The sequence below is a fragment of the Gymnoscopelus braueri genome, assembly GCF_963280865.1.
Source record: "Gymnoscopelus braueri genome assembly, chromosome: 13".
In the NCBI taxonomy this organism is placed as follows: domain Eukaryota; kingdom Metazoa; phylum Chordata; class Actinopteri; order Myctophiformes; family Myctophidae; genus Gymnoscopelus; species Gymnoscopelus braueri.
Window position 1 is genome coordinate 11,572,474 of NC_137615.1, and position 18,456 is coordinate 11,590,929.

At 41.2% G+C, this 18,456-nt stretch overlaps 2 protein-coding genes across 3 annotated transcripts; both read right to left on the reverse strand.

Moving 5' to 3' along the window:
- Window positions 1-986: 986 nt before the first annotated feature.
- LOC308098493 (uncharacterized protein) lies at window positions 987-9,753 on the reverse strand (the record flags this gene model as incomplete). Of its 2 annotated transcripts, none has more annotated exons than XM_080446874.1 (2): window positions 9,686-9,753; window positions 987-4,066 (listed from the first exon to the last, which is right to left on the reverse strand). In XM_080446874.1, the coding sequence occupies exons 1-2, from the start codon at window positions 9,717-9,719 to the stop codon at window positions 987-989; spliced, it is 3,114 nt and encodes a 1,037-aa protein (XP_080303000.1). In that variant the 5' UTR covers window positions 9,720-9,753. The 2 variants fall into 2 exon arrangements, with proteins under 2 accessions (XP_080303000.1, XP_080303001.1); XM_080446875.1 differs by lacking the exon at window positions 9,686-9,753 and adding an exon at window positions 5,576-5,655.
- Window positions 9,754-10,248: 495 nt separating this feature from the next.
- Window positions 10,249-15,975, reverse strand: LOC308098590 (uncharacterized protein; the record flags this gene model as incomplete). The annotated part of the gene is made up of 4 exons (XM_080446999.1): window positions 15,546-15,975; window positions 13,714-13,812; window positions 11,011-11,094; window positions 10,249-10,430 (listed from the first exon to the last, which is right to left on the reverse strand). Exons 1-4 carry the CDS (start codon window positions 15,577-15,579, stop codon window positions 10,249-10,251), a joined length of 399 nt encoding a protein of 132 aa, XP_080303125.1. The 5' UTR covers window positions 15,580-15,975.
- Between the last annotated feature and the right edge of the window lie 2,481 nt (window positions 15,976-18,456).

The window sequence follows — 18,456 nt, forward strand, 5'->3', positions numbered from 1 at the left end:
TACTGTGACACAGAATTCTCCCGATTGGAAAAATTCACTTCACGTCCGCAAGCCGTGTGAAAAGCTTCAGCGTTTTTACAAATTTACATTTTACTATTACAATTAAGGCATTTAGCAGACACTCTTATCCAGGAAGACTTATAATAAGCAAGGTAATCGCATAGAATGTACATAGAATACAGAGAGACAGTGTGGTGCCTCAAGAAACTTGGATCCCAGCCAGGTAAACCAAGAAAGAACCTAGCTTTGGTCTAAACAATATACTATAAGAATAATCTGTAAATTGAAACTATAGGATACCAGGTAAACCAACAAACCTAGCATCCACCATTAACATCATGCGTTGGTTGGTTTGGTGCACATGGCTTCTCTCCAGCATGGATGTGCTGATGAAACTTTAATGTGTGATGATGAGTAAAATCCTTTCCACACTGACCACAGCATTAAAGGCTTTGGTCCAGTATGTATTTTCTTGTGTCTTTCAAGACTAATAATTTGGATGATGTTCTCACAATGGCTTTAGCATTAAGGCTTCTCTCCAATGTGTGTTCTCTGGTGTATCTTAAGATATTCCTTTCGGGCAAAGCTTTTCCTACACTGGCCACAACAGTAAGGCTTTTCTCCAGTATGGACGCGCCTATGACCCTTTAAATGTTCTGAATGACGAAAACTCTTCCCACATTGTTCACAGCAGTAAAGGTCGTAACACACGGCAAGCGGTTTACGCAGGCGGTACCGCTCGGATCAGCGGTTATCATTGTTGTTTTGTCCTCCTGCACTGCGCGGCGCGGGGAAAACAAAAGCTCACCACAATCCAGCTCTTGCCGCCCGCGCGCGCACAAACGAGCACGTACGCGCAAGTTTCACGGGACCGCGCCCGCTCGCCTCACCGCCCCTCAACTTCTCCGCGCGTCCCAAATAATCGCCCGCCTCTCATTGAAAATGAATTACATAGGCGCGTGGGCCGCTTGCCGTGTGAAAGGACCTTAAGGCTTCTCTTCAGTATGGATGCGCTGATGACTCTTTAAAGTACCATGTTGAGAAAAACTCTTTCCACACTGGCCACAGCCGTAAGGCTTCTCTCCACTATGGACACGCTGATGAATTTTTAATGTAGCTGACTCACAAAAACTCTTCTCACATTGGTCACAGCTGTAAGGCTTCTCTCCAGTATGGATGCGCTGATGAATCTTTAAACGTGATGAAAGACGAAACCTCTTCCCACATTGGTCACAGCTATACGGTTTCTCTCCAGTATGGATGCGCTGATGAATCTTTAATGTTCCTGACTCACAAAAACTCTTCTCACATTGGTCACAGCTGTAAGGCTTCTCTCCAGTATGGATGCGCTGATGACTCTTTAAATTACTTGAAGTACGACAACTCTTCCCACATTGTTCACAGCTGTAAGGATTCTCTCCAGTATGGATGCGCTGATGATTCTTTAAATTACTTGAAGTACTACAACTCTTCCCACATTGTTCACAGCTGTAAGGATTCTCTCCAGTATGGATGCGCTTATGACACTTTAAAGTTACTGAATGACGAAAACTCTTCCCACATTGTTCACAGCAGTAAGGCTTCTCTCCAGTATGGATGAGCTGATGCATGAGTAAATGACGTGACTCAAGAAACCTCTTCCCACATTGTTCACAGTTGTAAGGCTCCTCTCCAGTGTGAACTTTCTGGTGTAACTTAAGATAAGCCTTACGAGCAAAGCTTTTAGGACATTGGTCACACCTGTAGGGCTTCTCTCCAGAATGGATGCGCTGATGACTCTTTAAACTGTGTGTTCTCTGGTGAATTTTAAGATGTTCCTTTCGGGCAAAGCTTTTCCTACACTGGCCACAACAGTAAGGCTTCTCTCCAGTATGTGTTCTCTGGTGACTCTTCAGATGGGTGCTTTGGCTGAAGCTTTTTCCACAGTGGCCACAGCAGTAAGGCTTCTCTCCAGTATGGGTGCGGAGATGAACCTTTAAACTTTCTGAATGACGAAAACTCTTCCCACATTGTTCACAGCAGTAAAGCTTCTCTTCAGTATGGATGTGCTGATGAATCTTTAAGTTACCATGTTGAGTAAAACTCTTTCCACACTGGCCACAGCTGTAAGGCTTCTCTCCACTATGGACACGCTGATGAATTTTTAATTTAGCTGACTCACAAAAACTCTTCTCACATTGGTCACAGCTGTAAGGCTTCTCTCCAGTATGGATGCGCTGATGATTCTTTAAACTACTTGAAGAACGACAACTCTTCCCACATTGTTCACAGCTGTAAGGCTTCTCTCCAGTATGGATGCGCTTATGATACTGTAAAGCTGCTGAATGACGAAAACTCTTCCCACATTGGACACAACAGTAAGGCTTCTCTCCAGTATGGATGAGCTGATGCATGTGTAATTTACGTGCGTCAAGAAAACTCTTTCCACATTGTTCACAGTAGTAAGGCTTCTCTTTAGTATGGATGCGCTGATGAATCTTTAAATTACCATGTTGAGTAAAACTCTTTCCACACTGGCCACAGCTGTAAGGCTTCTCTCCACTATGGACACGCTGATGAATTTTTAAGTTAGTTGACTCACAAAAACTCTTCTCACATTGGTCACAGGAGAAAGGCTTCTCTCCAGTATGGATACGCTGATGAATTTTTAAAGTTAATGAATGACGGAAACTCTTCCCACATTGTTTACAGCAGTAAGGCTTCTCTCCAGTATGGATGCGCTGATGACTCCTTAAATGGGCTGAACGACGAAACCTCTTCCCACATTGGTCACAGTAGAAAGGCTTCTCTCCAGTATGGATGCGCTGATGACCCTTTAAACTTACTGAATGACGGAAATTCTTCCCACATTGTTCACAGCAGTAACGCTTCTCTCCAGTATGGATACGCTGATGAATTTTTAATTGTCCTGAGTCACAAAACCTCTTCCCACATTGGACACAGTAGTAAGGCTTCTCTCCAGTATGGATACGCTGATGAATTTTTAATTTACTTGACTCACGAAACCTCTTCCCACATTGGACACAGCAGTAAGGCTTCTCTCCAGTATGGATACGCTGATGAATTTTTAAAGTTAATGAATGACGGAAACTCTTCCCACATTGGTCACAGGAGAAAGGCTTCTCTCCAGTATGGATACGCTGATGTCTCTCAAGACTCCGCATTTGGGCGAAGCTTTTCTCACATTGGTCACAGCTGTAAGGTTTCTCTGCAGAATGTATTTTCTGATGTGTCTCAAGATGCGGCCTTTGGGTAAAGCTTTTATCACATTGGTCACAGCTGTAAGGCTTCTCTCCAGTATGGATGCGCAGATGAATCTTTAAACCTGATGAATGACGAAACCTCTTCCCACATTGGACACAGTAGTAAGGCTTCTCTCCAGTATGGATGCGCAGATGAGTCTTTAAACCTGCTGAATGACGAAACCTCTTCCCACATTGTACACAATAGTAAGGCTTCTCTCCAGTATGGATGCGCTGATGACTCTTTAAATGGGCTGAATGACGAAACCTCTCCCCACATTGGACGCAGTAGTAAGGCTTCTTTTCAGAATGTATTTTCTGATGTTTCTCAAGATCCGGCCTTTGGGTGAAGCTTTTATCACATTGGTCACAGCTGTAAGGCTTCTCTCCAGTATGGATGCGCTGATGAATTTTTAATTTTCCTGAGTCACGAAACCTCTTCCCACATTGGACACAGTAGTAAGGCTTCTCTCCAGTATGGATGCGCTGATGAATTTTTAATTGTCCTGACTCACGAAACCTCTTCCCACATTGGTCACAGCTATAAGGCTTCTCTCCAGTATGGATACGCTTATGAATCTTTAAACTTAATGAATGACGGAAACTCTTTCCACATTGTTCACAGGAGAAAGGCTTCTCTCCAGTATGGATACGCTGATGAACTTTTAATGTTCCTGACTTACAAAACCTCTTCCCACATTGTTCACAGCAGTAAAGCTTCTCTCCGGTATGTGTTCTCTGGAGACTCTTAAGATTAGGCTTTGTGGTGAACTCTTCACTGCAGAGATGTTTTTGCTTCATTGGGCGCAGGGCGGAACAGGTATCTGAGATAGAAAACAATGACAGATTACCAATGCATTATGCAAAATAGCATTTATATATTTATTTGGTAATTTGCAACAAATTAAGTTCTTGGTCTCCATCTCTTATTTATCATCCAATTAAATTGTATTATGTGTGAAGGCTTTACACCATAAAAGTGGCATATTATTTTCAGGCTGCAGATACATTTGTATTTGTTTCCTTATTCAGAAAGCGCTACTCTCCCGAACTGAGCTCATGCTTCCTTCAATGCATGAGGAGTGAGCAGGCCGCTTCTTATCACCTGACAGGGGGGAGTTTCCCCGGTAGGACGTAGCGCGTGGAAGGAACACGTTATTCCAACCAGTTCCTTTCCCCTCCATCAGGCGCCCCGGCTGACCAGGGGGAGGCAGTATAGAGACCAGGATTACTGCATGGTTTTTGTGAGGGTACCTGGGCACCGATGACGCGGAGGAGAGAAGAGGCCCAAGCGCCCACAGTGTCCACGGTGGGAATCAAACCCAGGACCTTCTAGCTGTGAGAAGACAGCGCTACCGACTGCGCCGCCGTGCCCCCACTTTTAAGTATTTGTACTCAGTTTAGTGACAATAAGTACTTTAACTTAAATGAGTTTTTTTCTGGCTTTTATTACTTTTAAGTATTTTTACTCAATTTATTTACTTTTAGTGTTTGTACTCATTTTAAGTACTTTTAAGTAAATTCATCTATTTGGCTGCAGACCCCCATCTGAAAATGTTTTGTGCCAGGGACCCCTCACTACGTTTATACTTAAAGGGTAAGACCACTTTGGTAGAGGTTTGGGTTGTGTAGTTACCTTGCCATGATGTAACTCCAAAGGTGGGCAAGAAATAAAAAATAATTGCTCCATTGATTAGAAATTGATCATTCAAAATATGCTCCTCATTGACTTACATTGTACGGTAAAACAGCTCTCAAAGTCACTCTTTTAGCACATAAATGAACCCAAACATAGCTGATTCAGACAATATAGAGCATCACCAAACCCAGTACTGTTTGTTTTTTTAATAAAAATGTCAACTTCCTGTTGATTTTACTATTTGAAGATCTGGATCCGGATCCACCGATCCAGTCCGGGTTTTCTACTTATTAAAAATGGCAAAATCAACAGGAAGTTGACATTTTTATTTTAAAAAAAAACAGTACTGGGTTTGGTGATGTTCTATATTGTCTGAATCAACTTTGTTTGCGTTCGTTTTTGTGCTAAAAGAGTGTCTTTGAGAGCAGTTTTACCGTACAATGTAAGTCAATGAGGAGCATATTTTGAATGATCAATTTCTAATCAATGGAGCAATTATTTTTAATTTCTTGCCCACCTTTGGAGTTACATCATGGCAAGGTAACTACACAACCCAAACCTCTACCAAAGTGGTCTTGCCCTTTAATAGCCTACCTTCAGCTGCATTTACCATCAATCAAACGAAAAGAGTCCATAATACTCTTCTGTACTGTATAGCAGTATGTGATGTTAGGTAAATACATTTTAGACATACCTATCCTGTTTAACTTGATCACTGGGTTCAACATGGCAACTCTGCTGCTCCTCAGATGTTTTGATGAACACTTGTTGAAACGGTCTGTTTGTGAAAGGACAAAAGTTAAACATTTTTAATTAATTATGCTTTTAAAAACATTTTAACATAGACACAATGTAAAATACACTTCATACCACCCTTACATTAAGAGAATTGGCTGCACTAAAATATCGCCATTAATCCGGGAAGGAGTATTAATAAGGAAGGATCTTAACCACTTTCTGGTTGGCTTCCCAAGCCGTGGACCCTGGTGTGACTATTGTCATGGCAGACCCCTGAACAGTGTTTGTGCCAAGTTTGGTGAGGATTGGAGCCCTGCCGCCTGTGGCACCAGGGCCCCTGCCCTGGGGGGCACACACGGCCCCTGCCCTGGGGGGCACACACGGCCCCTGCCCTGGGGGGCACACATGGCCCCTGCCCTAGGGGCCACACGGCCCCTGCCCTGGGGGGCACACACGGCCCCCTCCCTGGGGGCCACACACGGCCCCTGCCCTGGGCCCTTGCCCTGGGGGCCACACATGGCCCCTGGTGTGGCTATTCTGATGGCAGACCCCTGACAGGACGTGTGATAAGTTTAGTGCGGATCGGAGCAACGGTGCACCTCGCAAGTTTGCATGTTACGTTTGTGACGTCGTCACAGATGGTCACCGAGTTATGGCCATTTGAAATGTTAGAAACTGCTGTAACACTGCTGTAGTGCCCCATACAGTATGTGCAATTTAGGTTTATTTAGTATTTCTAATGATTTTATGAACTTTTAAGTAGTTATACTTGAATTAGTTACTTTTCTCACTTTAATTACTTTTAAGTAATCTTTTAAAATGTTATCCCTCGATTTTGTAACCCATTTTTCACCCAGTGCCAATGCCTAAGCTTGTAATCCTGGGCGCTACTCTCCCTCTGCCAGCCCAGGGAGAGCCCCGAACTGAGCTCATGCTTCCTTCAATGCATGAGGAGTGAGCAGGCCGCTTCTTATCACCTGACAGGGGGGAGTTTCCCCGGTAGGATGTAGCGTGTGGAAGGAACACGTTATTCCAACCAGTTCCTTTCCCCTCCATCAGGCACCCCGGCTGACCAGGGGGAGGCAGTATAGAGACCAGCATTACTGCATGTTTTTTGTGAGGGTACCTACCCTAGGAGACACAGGGAGAACATGCAAACTCCACACAGAAAGGCCCTTTCACCAACTCCACCTAGGGTATGGGCACCGATGATGCGGAGGAGAGAAGAGGCCCAAGCGCCCACAGCGTCCACGGTGGGAATCAAACCCAGGACCTTCTAGCTGTGAGGCGACAGCACTACCGACTGCGCCACCGTGCCCCCACTTTTAAGTATTTGTACTCAGTTTAGTGACAATAAGTACTTTAACTTAAATTAGTTACTTTTTCTGGCTTTTATTACTTTTAAGTGTTTTTACCCAATTTATTTACTTTTAAGTATATGTACTAATTTTAACTACTTTTAAGTAAATTGATCTATTTGGCCGCGGACCCCCTTCTGAAAATATTTTGCGCCAGGGACCCCCAGAAGAGAAGATTTGTGTTAAAAACTTTCAAACACTTTCAAGATTTTTCAAACAAATTCTAAAAATAGCAGATGTACAAGCTCACAGTGCGGCACAAAGTGACTCGAGTTGCTGTGAGCTTGTATATCTGCTATTTTTGAGAACCCCTGTTCTAAACCACTGTTCTAAATCCTAAGAGTTTTCAGAAACACTTATGTTGCTATATATATAGTTAAAATCTAAAGTAACACAGATGATTTCCCGGTTCTAATGGGCTAGGAGGATTGGCTTCACTAAAATGTCCCCATTATTCACGAAGGACCTTAAAGAGGTGGTGCCATGGTTTTGCACTTTTTCTGTTTTTCATGTGTCTATGAGGTTGATAGAACTTCATTAAGCCCCCTGGTGGTGTTTTTATGGTATTTTATGACTTCTCTGACTATTTTGAGTTTCTACCTGGAGGCTGAAACCTTGAGGGTCAAACGTGCCAATAGAGAAACAGCGCTTTAGTGACATAGTAAAAACATACCCTCCCCCTCATTATCATAACACAACAGGTGTGGGCATGACGAGGAGGAGGGACTAGGACAGGTGGGTGGTGCTAAGGTGGTGGAGGAGGAGGTGCTAAGGTGAGAACGAGGCATACTTAATGAACTGGAGGCGTGTTCACATAAAAACATAATTTTTACAATTTCTGTACACTTTTTTGAAAAAAATCTTCCTCCTAGTATAACCATAATACTATATGATTATGTTTTAGTAGCCTGGGACCAGACGAATCTGCGAGTGCAAAAAAAAATTGCACTCTGGGATTTGGGTCTGGCACCGCTCCATAGAGAATCCATTTCCTGCTCCAGAAGACGTGGGTAACCAATCAGGGCCCAGTATTCGAATATGGGAGACTGTAATTGGTAGTTGGTTTGTAGGTCTAACCAATTGCGTCGCGAGTCATTGTTTTGATCCCGCCCCCTTGGAAAAAAAACTTCCTCATAGAAGCACCAGACTCATATCCACGCAGTGATATAGTCTGTCTACGCCAGGCTAATGTTTTAGGGGGGGGATCACTGAAAATCACGGCACCCCGTCTTTAACCAGTTTATATAAAAATCAATGGCTAGCAAAACACCAAAACACCCCTGTACGTTTATACTTAATAGCCTACCTTCAGCTGCATTTACCATCAATCAAACGAAAAGGGTCCATATTACTCTTCTGTACTGTATAGCAGTATGTGATGTTAGGTAAATTAATTTTAGACATACCTCCTATCCTGTATAACTTGATCACTGGGTTCAACATGGGAACTCTGCTGCTCCTCAGATGTTTTGATGAACACTTGTTGAAACGGTCTGTTTGTGAAAAGACAAAAGTTAAACATTTTAACATAGACACAATGTAAAATACACTTCATACCACCCTTACATTAAGAGAATTGGCTGCACTAATATATCGCCATTAATCCGGGAAGGAGTATTAATAAGGAAGGATCTTAAAGGTTTCATGACATTCAGTTTTATCACATATTAAAAGTCTTTGTCATGGTCCTTCAAACGTGTATAAAAAGTTTTAACAAAAAATCCACTCCAGTGATCCATGGCAGGTGTTTTTCTCTCACATTTCTAACTGCAATGAAAAAAGAAATCTTTTCCTGCGGGTGTCGCTGTTGAGGCATTTTGCCTGTCAATCATCGACTCTGCTCCCCCCCCCCCAAAGGAAAGGATAGGGGAGGGGAGGGGCGAGGAGGAGAGTGGGCGGGATTAATGGCCTGTGACTTCACTGCCCTCGGGCCAAGCTCAGATTACTTTTCAGCCTAATTATTCAGAAAACAGCAGACCACAGAAAATCCACTGAATGTTCAAAGTTCAGATTTTTGGGTGTAATTGAGGTCATAAAACCCCCCAAAAAACATTAAAAATAAAAAAAGTGAAAATGAATGTCATAGAACCTTTAACCACTTTCTGGCTGGCTTCCCAAGCCGTGGACCCTGGTGTGATTATTGTCATGGCAGACCCCTGAACAGTGTTTGTGCCAAGTTTGGTGCGGATTGGAGCCCTGGTCCCTGTGGCACAAGGGCCCCTGCCCTGGGGCCACACATGGCCCCTGGTGTGACTATTGTCATGGCAGACCCCTGAACAGTGTTTGTGCCACGTTTGGTGCGTATTGGAGCCCTGGTGCATGCGGCACCAGGGCCCCTGCCCTGGGGGCCACACATGGCCCCTGGTGTGGCTATTCTGAAGGCATACCCCTGACAGGGTGTGTGATAAGTATAGTGCGGCTCGGAGCAACGGTGCGCCTCGCAAGTTCGCATGTTACTTTGTGACGTCCACAGTCTACCGTCCACCCACCTTCTAGGAAATGTTAATATCAACCGCAGAATTAGGAAGGCTCTTCAAAAACATCATGGAATGTTTCACATGTGTCCCAGATGGAGCCAAGCACATACCCCTACTAGTGAGAAATTCATACCACCTTGGCTGAAAAATACAAATAAAAACTATGCCTTTAATACAGCATGTGGCCCAAATGCTGCACACTACATGGAATAAAATTAATTTTAGACATACCTATCCTGTATAACTTGATCACTGGGTTCAACATGGCAACTCTGCTGCTCCTCAGATGTTTTGATGAACACTTGTTGAAACGGTCTGTTTGTGAAAGGACAAAAGTTAAACATTGAGTGCCAAAAACGGTCCGGGCCGTTTTTCATAATCCAAACGAGGTGTGCCAACAACGGTTATAACCGTTTTTGGAAAAAAACAAAAACAAAAAACAAACATTTTTTTCCTTCACAGCACCAGGAGATATCATATTTTGAAGATTTAGACTTTAATTCACTTCCTGGTTAACTTATGACTTCAAAAGCCTGTATCTCGGCTCCTGTGTACTTTTTTTTTTACTATGTATTTTTTGTTTACATTTTTTCCCCCCCGATTGTAGGAGACCTCTATGTGTGTAATGAGGGGATCACCGTGATATAACCATAATACTATATGATTATGTTTTAGGGGGGGGGGGGGGAGATCACTGAAAATCACGGCACCCCGTCTTTAACCAGTTTATATAAAAATCAATGGCTAGCAAAACACCAAAACACCCCTGTACGTTTATACTTAATAGCCTACCTTCAGCTGCATTTACCATCAATCAAACGAAAAGGGTCCATATTACTCTTCTGTACTGTATAGCAGTATGTGATGTTAGGTAAATTAATTTTAGACATACCTATCCTGTATAACTTGATCACTGGGTTCAACATGGGAACTCTGCTGCTCCTCAGATGTTTTGATGAACACTTGTTGAAACGGTCTGTTTGTGAAAAGACAAAAGTTAAACATTTTAACATAGACACAATGTAAAATACACTTCATACCACCCTTACATTAAGAGAATTGGCTGCACTAAAATATCGCCATTAATCCGGGAAGGAGTATTAATAAGGAAGGATCTTAAAGGTTTCATGACATTCAGTTTTACCACATATTAAAAGTCTTTGTCATGGTCCTTCAAACGTGTATAAAAAGTTTTAACAAAAAAATCCACTCCAGTGATCCATGGCAGGTGTTTTTCTCTCACATTTCTAACTGCAATGAAAAAAGAAATCTTTGCCTGCGGGTGTCGCTGTTGAGGCATTTTGCCTGTCAATCATCGCCTCTGCTCCCCCCCCCCCCTTCTAGGAAATGTTAATATCAACCGCAGAATTAGGAAGGCTCTTCAAAAACATCATGGAATGTTTCACATGTGTCCCAGATGGAGCCAAGCACATACCCCTACTAGTGAGAAATTCATACCACCTTGGCTGAAAAATACAAATAAAAACTATGCCTTTAATTCAGCATGTGGCCCAAATGCTGCACACTACATGGAATAAAATTAATTTTAGACATACCTATCCTGTATAACTTGATCACTGGGTTCAACATGGCAACTCTGCTGCTCCTCAGATGTTTTGATGAACACTTGTTGAAACGGTCTGTTTGTGAAAGGACAAAAGTTAAACATTGAGTGCCAAAAAACGGTCCGGGCCGTTTTTCATAATCCAAACGAGGTGTGCCAACAACGGTTATAACCGTTTTTGGAAACAAATATTTAAAAAAACAAAACAAAAAAAAAACATTTTTTTCCCTTCACAGCACCAGGAGATATCATTTTTCGAAGATTTAGACTATAATCCACTTCCTGGTTAACTTATGACTTCAAAAGCCTGTATCTCGGCTCCTGTGTATTTTTTTTTTTTACTATGTATTTTTTGTTTTAATTTCCCCCCCCCCGATTGTACGAGACCTCTATGTGTAATGAGGGGATCACCCTCAGGTTCAAAAATTGTTAAAAATTCAGGCACTGACTGTACCCTGTTTTTAAAAAACCCTGGCACTCTCATAGACACAATGTAAAATACACTTCATACCACACTTACATTAATAGAATTGGCTGCACTAAAATATCGCCATTAATCCGGGAAGGAGTATTAATAAGGAAGGATCTTAACCACTTTCTGGTTGGCTTCCCAAGCCGTGGACCCTGGTGTGACTATTGTCATGGCAGACCCCTGAACAGTGTTTGTGCCAAGTTTGGTGCGGATTGGAGCCCACCCTGAGGCCACACATGGCCCCTGGGGCCACACGGCCCCTGCCCTGGGGGCCACACATGGCCTAAAAACTATGCCTTTATTTTTTATGCCATTCTACTTACAGTATATTCCCAGATAAGTTTCACTTTTGTTTTTAATGGCATGAAAAAAAAAAAATGTATATAAAAGATAATTAAAAAAAGGCCTTTCTCTGAAACCATAGCTGATAAGGAGACATCTAGGCAGTGGGAAACATTTCCAGACAGACTGGATGCTTTTAACCTTGTAGGATCTGTCTGTAATGAGACTGTTGGTTTTGTTCGCTGCATTCAAGTACTGACATCAGTTGTGCTACATACGTGTATATGATATAGTTGCTGTGATCAAGGCTTGTGATATGAATGAATGAATGAGTTTTATTTCGAACATTGTTTAAAAAAGACAAATACAGAAGAAAACAACAACAATGTCCGAAAAAGAGTAGGATCTAAGTCTAAAACTCCTTTTTCACTGGTAACTTTAACAATTTTTTAAAATGTATTCACAACCTAAACATCTCCACTGCATGTTAAAAAGAAAACATAAACATAGAACAATACAAATAACTGCAGTAATAACAGAGATAAAACTAGATAAAGTGTTCCTCGGAGCACAGGTGTCCGCCAGGTCAGGTACGTTATTGTGGCCTCCTGGTGTCGCTATAATAGGCCAATGTGAAAAGGGTGCCATTTATTCTTAGGCCTTTCACGGCAATCGGACACTGAATTCATGATTTGAGGCATTTTGTTCCGAAAATGTGTTTTGCTAAATTAGACCTGCTGGTGGCGCTATAACAGGCCAATGTGAAAAGGGTGGCATTTCTTCCTCGGCCTAGAGGGAATGTGCGTGTGAAATTTCACGGAAATCGCAAGCTGCGTTCATGATTTGAGGTATTTTGTTCAAAACGGACCAATCGTGCAAACTTTGGAAGCCAACCTTAGCCAATGAGGATGGAATATGGGGGATTGGACAGATCCGTGTTTATCACATGACTATAGAGATACTGTGTACCAATTTGCATGACGTTTGGATAAAATCTGTAGGAGTAATATAAAAAAATGGGTTTTGCAGAAATCGGCCTCCTGGTGGCGCTATAACAGGCCATGTGAAAACATTGGCAGCAACTGGGCCAACGGTGTCGGAGATTAGCTGCTAACGGACGGACAGGACACACGGACAGACGGACGGACGGACAGGGTGCAAAACATACTCTCCCGCCATACCTTTCGGCCTGGCGGAGACAATAAAATAAAACCAACCCTACTACTAGTAGATAATCTAAACAAACAGCCAATAAACAGCCAATCCAACAAGCCACAACAGGGATGCCAGGATTCAATAGGTCAATATGAACTGCAATGGGAATGTGTATCGTCACGCTACATTAACCGCTCCAAGTGTACACGTTTTTTTGGGTGGTGCCATGGTTTTGCACTTTTTCTGTTTTTCATGTGTCTATGAGGTTGATAGAACTTCATTAAGCCCCCTGGTGTTGTTTTTATGGTGTTTTATGTCTTCTCTGACTATTTTGAGTTTCTACCTGGAGGCTGAAACCTTGAGGGTCAAACGGGCCAATAGAGAAACAGCGCTTTAGTGACATAGTAAAAACATAGGGACTAGGAGGGGTGGGTGGTGCTAAGGTGGTGGAGGAGGTGCTAAGGTGAGAACCAGGTATACTTAATGAACTGGAGGCGTGTCCACATAAAAACATAATTCTAACAATTTCTGTACACTTTTTTGAAAAAAACCTTCCTCCTAGTATAACCATAATACCTGATGATTATGTTTTAGGGGGGGGGGGGAATCACTGAAAATCACGGCACCCCGTCTTTAAGAAATGTAAAGAAATCCCAAACTCCTGTCCCTATTATCATGATATCATCATTATTGTGATACTTGTGCCATTATAATCCTATAGTGAAAAGTTGATAGCCCTGCAACAGGAAGGAATAACGGAAAGTAAGAGAGAGAGGACAATCTTACTGAAGTCCATGTGATCTTTAGGTTCCATTTCAATGGACACGGTCCTGGCTCGTACTGGAGGCCTCATCTTCACCTGCAGGCTTGACTGAAGAGACTGGTCTGAAATGAAGGAATAGAATAAGGACTTTAATTTGAAATGGGTTGTAGATGAAAGTTTTTAAAAGACAGGGCAGTGACCCAAAACATATTCCCAAGCTTCAAACAATGTTGAACTTTGATAGAACCTTGAGTTGTAGATACCTGGGCATGTTACATTAAATGTCATATGTGCTGCAGCTAATCAGTTATATTGTAGGCTGGCAATATAGCAGAAACCATGACTTGTGTACACATAAAAAACAGATGATTTATACTTTGTTGTACAATGTGTCGCTCGACAAATAGCCGATCTACAAGCTCATAATGAGTTGCATTGTGACTAATAATGTATCTTTTCTGTACTTCACTTAATTATCTGCATGCATACTGTATGTCAGCATTGAGCTACAGATCAATGCCAACTCCAGCAGTCATGCCAGTTTCTTCTTTTTGTAACCTGTATGTCTGGCGTTTGGCTGGTTATCAGTGATTTAATCTTTGACCACAAAGATGGAACGTGGGAGGCGTAGACGTAGTGTTCAACATCACTGCCTGCATGCATCACCGTTCTCTGTATGCCTGTCAACCAAAACAGTGCTCTGCACTCCATAGAAGTAGTTAACATATGGATAGGATTTGGATTGTGATATTAAAGACAATATTATAATGTTAAACAGAACGTGATGCTGTCTTGCACCCACTGGTGGACAAAGTAGGCAGCAGTGGTGTAAATTAACCAAGTACATTTACTCAAGTACTGTACAATCTTGAGGCATTTTTACTTTACTGGAGTATTTCCAATTTTCAGTACTTTTACTTCTACTCCACTACATCTCAAAGGCAAATATTATATATTATTACATAATATATGCGATACACAGGCAAAGTTTTAAATCGATCGTTCAGACGGTTCTCGACATATGCGGGGGACACAGACACAGAAATGTTGTGCATTTATAGATGGATTAACACGGTTTGATAATACAGTGTGAATGAACAACACCCACCACCCACAAGGGACAACAATACTGTTCCAGTGGAGCTTCTCAGTGGCCTACAATATAAAGCTATGGTTGTGTACTGGGCACTATATAAGTACATAGTGTGAAGCAAGGCCCATGCACTTGAAAAGGAGTGATTTACCCTGGTTACATAAAGTCAGTCAATTTTGTTTTATTAAATAGATTATCAATTCTTATTAGCAACCAATTAATAGTCTATTCATTGTTAATCCCTAAATACAAAATGCGTAAGATAATGAAAATATGTTCATAGATTTGAAGTTTAGAAGCTATTGAAAATAAATTCCTATTAATAGTAATTGAGAGCTGCTGCTGCTGCATTTGGCTATATCTTTACAATACCCAGTGGTGTTAAGTATCTAAGTACATTTACTCAAGTACTGTACTTAAGTACAATTCTGAGGTGTTTTTACTTTAGTGGAGTATTTCCAATTTTCAATACTTTTACTTCTACTCCACTTATCTCTGAGGAAAATATTTTAATTTTATTCCACTACAATTATTTGAAAACTACTTGTTACTTTTTAGATTTAGATTTTTATTACTAAACATACATTAACCACTTATATATATTTCGGCTATTTGAAAATAGATCTGCTATTTTCAAAAGATTTGTATACATTTTGAAAACTTTAAAGGGGCTGCATAATGAGTAGGGGGAAAAAAGTAAGTAAAAAAAATTGAGTACTTCTTCCACCACTGACAATACCCAGTATATGAAACTATACTTACCTAATCTGTACAACTTGATCACTGGGTTCAACATGCTATCAAGTGTTGATGCAGAGTTGTACTCTGCTCCAGAAGATGTTTAGATGAACTGTGAGCAGTTGGTTCTGTCTTTGTTGTGATGTTTTCCACTCCCTCCAGGAAATACACGGCACCGTCCTTTAATTGTCTGTTTGGTGGATTTATTCAGCTTTAAATGCACTTCGCGTGCACTTAAACATAGCTCGCTCAGTCTACATCGCCGTCACGTCATCACATCCACCGTCTAACTATGCAAATACATAACCATGTAACTACACAATAAGCACGCGTTCATAGTCCTACACTGGTTTCAACTTGCTGATATCAACAGGGCGTCAGCGTTGATGCTATAAAAGCTCCTCAGAAAGAAAAAAAATAGATGAAGTTTGAGGTTAACAGGGTTCTTCTCTCTTTGTTATGATGTTTTCCAGCTATATATAGCCTATTGTTGAATTCCTTTAGCAAGATCTTGGCACTGTTCACATAGACTTATAATAAGACCGTCCGTAGGCCTATTTACTACTGTTCAGAGTGTAAGATAACGGAAAATGCTACTTTCTTTTGGGCTTGTTTTCATGGACCTGGTTGCTTATTTCTTTCGCAAAATCTGGCAACACTAGGCGTAGTCGTGCGCCCGTTATCTCACACTCTGAACAGTAAATAGACGGTCTTATCAGTCGGCTATTTTCAAATAGCCGATCTACAAGCTCACAACATGGGATTGCGGAATATTTTTTAAAACATTTTAACAACACAAATCTTTGGGGGGTCCCTGGCACAAAAGAATGTATTTTCAGATGGGGGGGTCAAATGTTTGAGAACCACTGGTTTAAACAACATTTAGGAAACAAGCCCAAATAAGCAACTACACTTTAGAAACAAGACCAAAAAAACGCACCCCGCAATTTTTACAAGCAATTTTTACAAGCGACTTTACAGAAAAACAAGCCCAAAGTCGCTTATAATAAGCAGACATGGCAACACTGCCACGTCTGCTACTACAGCGTCTTTTTTCTTTTCCCCCTCCTCCTTTTTCTTCAATCTGTTCTGAATGATGGTCTTTGAAATCATATGCTTGTTGCTCGTGATGAAAAGCCATTATATGTGTAATATAACAGTGTTATTTATTTACATCACTGTCCTCTATATCCACTGCAGGGTCAATAATATTGCCAATAGTTCTGTGGTATAAATGGTCTGGCACTCTTTTCTTACGTATTATAACTTCTACCTTCTCCCTATCCACACATATTTGCTGCCCCCACCCCTGTAGTAACTCTGAGGACCCCCTATTCCTTTAGGGGTCCCGTACCCCTGTTGAAGACCCCTGCTCTACACCAAATAAATGCAGAAGAAATGTAAGTTTGGTGAATGAGGCGCAGTGTCACCAGAATCAGAGAAGTTTTATAAAATGAGCATCACAACATGGCAACATAAAGGTCATCTGGTTAACCATAACCATGGATTTAAATATTCCAGCATCAACTTGTAATTATTCTGAAGAATAAATTGCCATTTAAACATGTTTTCTTTTTCAGGTAAAACCCCATTAAGGTTATGGTTTGAATAAACAATCACATGAAGACATGGTGTAGTCCAAATATAGTTACTTTTATTGAAGGGTGTTTTAAATAGCATAATAACTGACTGTCAGACAGTCACATGTTATAAGTGCCTGTCACGTGTGGGGGTGCAGCAGTAAATAAAACGAATTGATTTAATTGATTATAGTTTAAAAAAATCAATTATTAAAATAATTGATTAATAATCAATTATTATATAATTTTGGTCATGTCATTCGAGGAAATATAAAAAAGTTAAAATAGTAGATCTACAAGCTCACAATAAATAGGGCTTGAGTAGTTAATCGATTTGTTGAATATGAAAAATAACATTTTAAAAATGTGCTTCTCGATTATTCTATAAATCAAAAAAATATTGACAGAATAATGGATAGTTGCAACTTGCAGCCCTAATCACATGTCAAACTGTCATGTTGTTGCTGCCGGGCAGAAACCTCGTATCTCCATATTTTTATTTTGAATGGTTGTTTGGTAAATTAATTAAGTATTCAATACCTATTGTAGAAATACTCTGTTACAAGTACAAGTCCAGTATTCAAAATTTACTTGAGTAAAAGTACAAAAGTATTGGCATCAAAATTAGTAGGCCTACCTATAGGTGATTATCTGCTGACCCAGGATTATCTTCACCAGGTGGGAAGCAATCTATAGGATCCCAGGTCAAATAAAAAGGAAAAACAGCGCCCCCAGTGTTTTTCACTTTTGCATTTGAGCGCAGCTCTGAATCTGTTCTTGAGAGATTAGGTGGGAAGTGATGCAGCCGAGTCCGTCGTAGATATGATATGATATATCGTTCTCAATGCGTTGCATCGTGACTCGTTGTGACATCCTCACCCAAACCCAAACCCCAGACCTCCACTCTTCTTGTTGGGCACAGCGAGACATATAGATAATGACATACTGTTTATCATATCAGTGTATTTTAGTTGTTCGTTATGTTTTCTAATGAAAAAGGCTGTGTGTGTACACATAAGATACTCTTTGTACCAGGTGCGTCGATGGGAAGACACGAGTCCAGGCAGATCTTCTATCAGTCTTAGTTTATTTGCGAGCGGTCAGGCTACAACATCAGCATAGCAATAGCAGACAATGCTCATGAGCTCATCTCCGTTCAATACTGGTTAAATATAAGTTAACATCTCGTCCTCATTTATACCCTCATTGTGCGTTTATTCCCTTTGGTTGGGCCCCCTCCTTCCTGATCACGTCAGTCCCACAACAACATCTGAGTTTCCTCATTTCCGAGAATCTAAGAGTTCGCTCTGACATGATACGTCATATAAAGGTCTGATATCCAGACAACACATGAT